Source organism: Sorghum bicolor, chromosome 3 (genome assembly GCF_000003195.3).
Source record: "Sorghum bicolor cultivar BTx623 chromosome 3, Sorghum_bicolor_NCBIv3, whole genome shotgun sequence".
Taxonomy (NCBI): Eukaryota; Viridiplantae; Streptophyta; class Magnoliopsida; order Poales; family Poaceae; genus Sorghum; species Sorghum bicolor.
Window position 1 is genome coordinate 1,634,884 of NC_012872.2, and position 6,344 is coordinate 1,641,227.

The following is a 6,344-nucleotide window of genomic DNA, read 5'->3' on the forward strand; positions in this document are numbered from 1 at the left end:
GTGTGGGTTTATTCCGTCGATGGAGTTGGGTTGATGTCGATCGACCAGGAAAGCAAACTGTCTGCTCGATTGAGCTTGTCAGTTAGAATCGGCTTTATTTTTTAGCTATGGAATAATATTTTTTTAAAAATCATTAGCCAAGAAAAATCAGCATCAGCATCAGATGCAGTGCTTTTGGCTTGTTGACGTGCACTCGTCCTTGCTAATGCCGTGTGCAGGCTGCAGGCTTGGGCAAAAAATCCTGCCTCAACTCATGTGTCGCTATTTCTCACCAAACCCTTCTCGGCTTAATAATCACTGGAGTACTAATCAGACAGAAGAAATTTTTTTATTAAAAAAAAAGAAAACCAGACAGAACTCGGGAGGAGCCCTGACAGTAGCCTCAAGGCGGAGTCGGACCGGGACTTGTTTAGTTTCCAAAAAATTTTACAAAATTTTTCAGATTTTTCATCATATCGGATCTTTAGACGCATATATAGAGTATTAAATATAGACGAAAACAAAAACTATTTGCACGGTTTGATCGGAATTGACGAGACGAATCTTTTAAGCCTAGTTAGTCTATAATTAAATAATATTTGTCAAATACAAACAAAAGTATTATAATGTCAATTTTCCAAAATTTTTGGAACTAAACAAGGGCCGAGTCGCAGAACGCTCTCGGCTCGGGACGTGACGGGCTTAGCGGATGCCTGCAACTGCGGACTGCCTGGCCCGGGAGGCTCAACGCTGAAGCTTGCTGCTTTTTAGCGCAACATCGACAGAGACGCATGATATAGTGCAACACAGCAAGGATGTGATTTGCCTAAGTGACATACATGATATGCATGTGATAGCGTGTTACTCCGTGTACGTGATTTGCAGGTACAAAGGTGATAGGAAATTGCTCTGTCTGCAACACAAGGTGTATCCAAATCCAAACTACGGATGGATTAAGATCCAACATGCATGAAATCGAATTCAGATAGCACTTTTTACCCTACTTTACTTCAAATTCGAACACAAATACAGATATGTTACCATATGTGAAGACAAATCGGATATATTTCAAATTTAGATTTAGTACATTTGAATATCAACTGATATCCATTTACTTTATCAATAATTTAGATTAACAAAAACTTGTAATTCTATCTATTCTAGACAACCCACGAGAGAAAAAAACATATAGTTGAACCTTCAGCGTTTTCCATTCTTGTCCTATCCTATATCTTTTTTTAGGCCTCTTATCTAGGTATAGTTGTAGAAGCGCACACACACGTATCGTGTCTGCACGATCCAGTCTCAATGCATAGTTTCATGGCACGATTACCAAAACTATAAACTAGGTAACCGAGTCATCTCTCATCTGATGAAACTCCTTCATTTAATGACCCTACCAAGTCAACAATTTAACTTATGTGGCATCCTATTTAACGTGGCCTAACTACACACAGAGTAGAAGACACGTTCTTCTAGAGACCTAGAAGACACGTAGAGACCACCAAAACCATCGTAGCTTCATAGGTAACGGGAACATCGCAATCCCTTTGTGTCACCGAGCAAGACGAGCTGTAGATTTTATTTTGAAAGCTAGTCCCGGTGAGACGCAGATCCGATTCTAGAAATTGAACCTGCGCCGGCTGCGTGACCACTGCCGCCGCTAGCCACTCGAGCCTGGCTCGGTCCCCGTCGTATCCTATTTCTGTGTTTTCCTATTATACCACATTTTCACCCCACAATCCCAGGTTCTAAAAAGCAAGCAAAACTCGGCAAGCTGAGTATGAAACCAGAAAAGATGTCAACATGCGTCACACAAGTCGGGCTAATCTTTGGAACACAAGTGAGCACTGAGCAGCTCATTGTCACAGCATGTAGCATATAGCTAACACATGAGGTTACTCAGGTAGTTAACAGCCAATACAACTCTCACTAAACCATAATGACATGATACATTTAAGTCTGGATGGATGGAGTACAATGTGTCACAGATACTCAACGCGTGCACCAAACATCATTCCTGCCATAAGAATCTTCACTTGCCACTGCAAAAGTTGAAAATGACAGATTTTAGAAGTCCACTCACTAGAAATTACAAGGTTCAGAATAATTAGCCAGAATACAAAGGTAGGATTTGTTCACTCACGTGTTCATCATCAAAGTTATGTTGTCACCTTTGAGGAGTATCCGGCCTGCAAACCATTTGACAACCAAACATTTAGAGCATGACAAGAAATCATGATATCGATTCATCTGATGGGGGGAATCAATTTTCCAGGGATGCATGTTTTACTAACCCAGTGATTTCCTAGTGTTTTTCTTGACGTTGATTTCCTCAGCATCATCGAGGACCAAGTTCATGTACTCATCAAATCCCTGCAAGTATAACAAACTATGAGCTAAGTTTCACTAAAGTTAGTACAATCTGCAGGGTTTAATGAGAGCCAAATCATATCGAGGTATGAGTTGTCTTACCGAACAGTATGCTATTAAAATGGTCCTTTTCCTAACTGGCATACAAGCAATATAAAGATATAGCCTATATAGGGTATCTTTGGGACAGTTCCAAGAACATGGAGCTTGAGCAGGAGCTAGACTAGGGCCCCAACGGTGAGCTATAGTGTCCTCATTTTTAGACCAAAAAAAAAGCCTGGAACACTTCGTTTTATCCTGTAAATTCCAAATTTTGTACGAATCCTAGAGTTCAAGCTCTCTCAAAGAGGCTCATAGTATGGGTTTATGGATAGCGGGCTCCTGGATTACAATAACCATACACCCTTATCAGTCAACCATTACTCCAAAAATATATACGAACAAGAGGCTAAGCCTAAGCAATATGTAGAAACCTAGAATTTCGGGCCCCAGTAGAAAATGAATTAAATTTGTGTTGTTATAACTCTATTTAGTTTTCAAGACACCACCAAGGGCACAACACGACCAAGTTAGCGATAGCAAATGGAAAGATGACATCTGTATAGCCCCACAAGAACACAGACATCTATATACATGCCAGCAGTGCATGGTCAACCATACATTAATCAGATCAGAGAGTAACATACAAGACTAAATAAGGGGGAAATAAGCAAGTCAAAAACAAAAGGTCCTGCATTTATATCACATAACAAACACATATAGGAAAACACAAATGAGAAATAGAGATAAACAAAGGAACAAATGCAACTATACCATACACACCCAGGATAATACAAATATTTCCCTAAGAAACCCAAGGAGCACTAAACATATCTATAAGTTATTACTGATTGTCACTTATCACCAATCGTTTGTTTCTCAATGTTCATGAGACAAAACAAAAAACTCACAAGTCACAACAAATATACAGTTGCGACACTCTATACCCAGAGAGTGAGCCAAAGGTCCCTAAATGAAAACATTCTAAATAGCATCTTTCAGAAATCCTCACACTATTTGTTTATAAGCATTGATAATGTTCTGATTAGGCAAAAAGGTAAGATTTTTGTAAGAAAGCAACACAGCTCAAAACTATTTACAGTAGTTGTTCATAATTCATATAGATTAGTTCTTCAGTTCCCACAACAAGGGTTAGTATTGATTCCAGATTTACAGGATAGTAACTTGATGAAAAGGAATACTCAATATTGGAACACATCACATTCCAATCAGCTGTAGAAGTCAATAAGCACTTGACTATAAGCAAAATATTGCGGGTAAGCAGACATGGCACCAACCAATGTTGCCTACCCATGCGTCCAATGGAACAAAATTACTCTCTAACCTTCTGTTCTACTCAATCCATCCCAAATTATAAGACGTTTTGACTTTTTTGACACCAAGTTTGACCATTCATCTTATTCAAAAATTTGTACAAAATATCACTTCTTTTGCCGTGGCTTGGTTTATTAATAAAAGTTCTACAAGAATGACTTAAATTTAACTATGTTTGCACAATTTTTTTGAATAAGACGAGTGGTTAAACTTGAAGTTAAAAAAGTTAAACGACTTATAATTTGGGATGGAGTGAGTAAGTTCTAACTTCTACCTAGGTAGTAATCCTTTGAAGACACTTGAAACCAATAATTGCATGTACCTTAGACTAAGAATTGCAATCTAACAAAGAATGTGCAATACATTCACAACATATTAGTAGGTGCTTGTGGCAAAGCATTTGGTTAAGGTCACATGTGATTTTAAGTTACCGATTGTAAAGCGTTTTTTTCTAGCTGACATCCCATAACAAAGCAAGCCCAAGATATGACTTATGTTTAATTTGCATTCTTTTGGGATAGTTAGGATGATTTGTCCCCATAAAACTACACTACGATTAGCATATGCAAGCGCTTGTATAGACTTAGTAGGAGCTAGCAGAGAGTTATTACGCGCTAGCAGAGAGTTACTGGTGCTAAATTTTGCCGTTGGGACAAATAAAACAGGGCAAGAAAACTCACGATGATGCGACCCTCAATCCGGAGGTCCTTCTGCTCGAAGAGCCAGATCTGGATGCGCGCTTTCTGCAAGAACCAAATCAATTTACAAACCCTGACCGAAGCACCACAAAATACGCAGATAGTAACATATAACATAGCCCAGAAACAGAATAGAATTGCAATCCACTTACGCTCTGGAGGAAACGGAAGATGAGGTTCTGCCGCCGCACACGCCCACCAAGGATTCGCCAACCACAGCATCAAACATAGGGCGAAACGATTAGAAACAGCACGACGATATATATGAATGAAAATCAGAAGAGCATACATGCGCAGAGAGGAGGCCGGGGTGGAGAAGTAGCTTACGATGGGCTGGGTCATGATACGCTGGACCTTGGTGGACGCCATGGCTGCGGCGGCGGCGGGAGCCTCCCCTCCTCCTCCTCGGAACGTCTAGAAGCTTCTGGAGGCGCGCGCGGCGGAACGGCGAGACCAAACCCTAGCTAGACGCGTCTGCGAGCGAGGCGGCGAGCGAGGGAGGAGGGTTTTGTTTCGTCCAGGCTGGAGGCGATGGCGGCGGGCGGGCGGGCGGGCTGATGCTTGCCTATGCCGTCAGATCCAACCAACGGCTGAGATTTAAGAGCCTGCATAGGCTGGAAGACGGCGGGAAGGGCCTTAGAATTCTCCGATGGGCCTAAGACGAGGAAATAAATGGGCCGAAAATTGTAGGGAAGTTCCTCCCACTGCGAGATCATTTACAATTTTTCGTTTTCGTAGCCTTGTTTAGATGCGAAATATTTTTCGATTTCACTGCTGTAGCACTTTCGTTTGTTTGTAACAAATATTATCTAACTATGGACTAACTAAGATCAAAAGATTCGTCTCACGATTTACAGCTAAACTGTGCAACTATTTTTTGTTTCCTCTATATTTAATGTTTCATGCATGTGCCGTAAGATTCGATGTGACGGAGAATCTTGAAAACTTTTTGATTTTTGGGGTGAACTAAACAAGGCTGCATTTCAAAAAAAAAAGTACAAAACCTGTTTACACAGATATCCAAATATCGTCATTAAAATTCATCTTTGAATCAGATTTATAGTGAATATAGGATAAGGTTTTTTGTGGGATTTTTTTTTTGGTAAAGGCTCCGGTGTGTAGCTGAGGTGTATTTAGGTCTATGCATATGCAAGTTTTTAAAGGAGGTAGAAACTACCGTGTGTAGCTGAGGTGCTAATATAATTTTGATGGCGATATGGATCATTAGTAGAGGGAGTCGCTACACAGCGCACAACGGCACAGGTCAAAATTCCAGAATTCATCATCCACCGGACATCTTGTGTTAAGAAGATACTAGAATCAAAAAAAAGGTGGAAATGAGTGGGTATTTTGTGCATTAATTGTTTGATGCACTCATAGAAATCCCTATATATGTATTTTTATATTTTTGGAAGAGAAAGCTGTAGAAAGAGTTGTCGCCAAAGAATGCAAATGAAAATAAAGAATCAGGGAGAGTCATGAACTCTCTCGGTCTTGACTCGGGTCTCGGGTCGTGATGGGCTTGGGCGGATGCTCGAGGTTCAGCAGACTAGGTAGCGTCGCCAAGGGTTAGAGCAAGGTCAATAATAGAGCCAAATGCTTGGCTATAAGCCAAGTGATTAGAGCCAAGTTATACAATAAGTTGTCTCATACTTGTCTCTAAAACACATTCTCTTTCCTATTCCTTCTCACAACACTTGCTATTTGGGCCCACTACTACCTATACATCCGTGCCCAGCTTGGTGCTTACATAAGAGCCAAGCTATCATCTCTCTCCTCTCTTCTCTCCTCCACATCAGCATGAGCTTGGCTATAAGCCTATTATTGTACCTGCTCTTAGACGTCTGCTTGTGGCTAGGATCATAGTATATGTATGAGAGGTTATGATCCAAACACACTTTAATTGCTCAACACTCTCAA

General features: G+C 40.5%; 1 protein-coding gene across 1 annotated transcript; it reads right to left on the bottom strand.

Annotated features, from left to right (window-relative positions):
* LOC8079513 (small nuclear ribonucleoprotein E) lies at positions 1,758-4,958 on the bottom strand. Its single transcript, XM_002454901.2, has 6 exons — positions 4,752-4,958; positions 4,577-4,603; positions 4,407-4,469; positions 2,277-2,355; positions 2,126-2,171; positions 1,758-2,024 (listed from the first exon to the last, which is right to left on the bottom strand). Exons 1-6 carry the CDS (start codon positions 4,791-4,793, stop codon positions 2,015-2,017), a joined length of 267 nt encoding a protein of 88 aa, XP_002454946.1. The 5' UTR covers positions 4,794-4,958; the 3' UTR covers positions 1,758-2,014.

What these genes read in the sequence shown, in the direction of transcription:
- LOC8079513 (XM_002454901.2), bottom strand. Translation starts at nt 4,793, where the DNA reads ATGGCGTCCACCAAGGTCCAGCGTATCATGACCCAGCCCATC. An exon ending in GTATCATGACCCAGCCCATC is followed by an intron (nt 4,604 to 4,751) that starts GTAAGCTACTTC and finishes GTGCGGCGGCAG; the next exon opens with AACCTCATCTTCCGTTTCCT. An exon ending in TCTTCCGTTTCCTCCAGAGC is followed by an intron (nt 4,470 to 4,576) that starts GTAAGTGGATTG and finishes TGGTTCTTGCAG; the next exon opens with AAAGCGCGCATCCAGATCTG.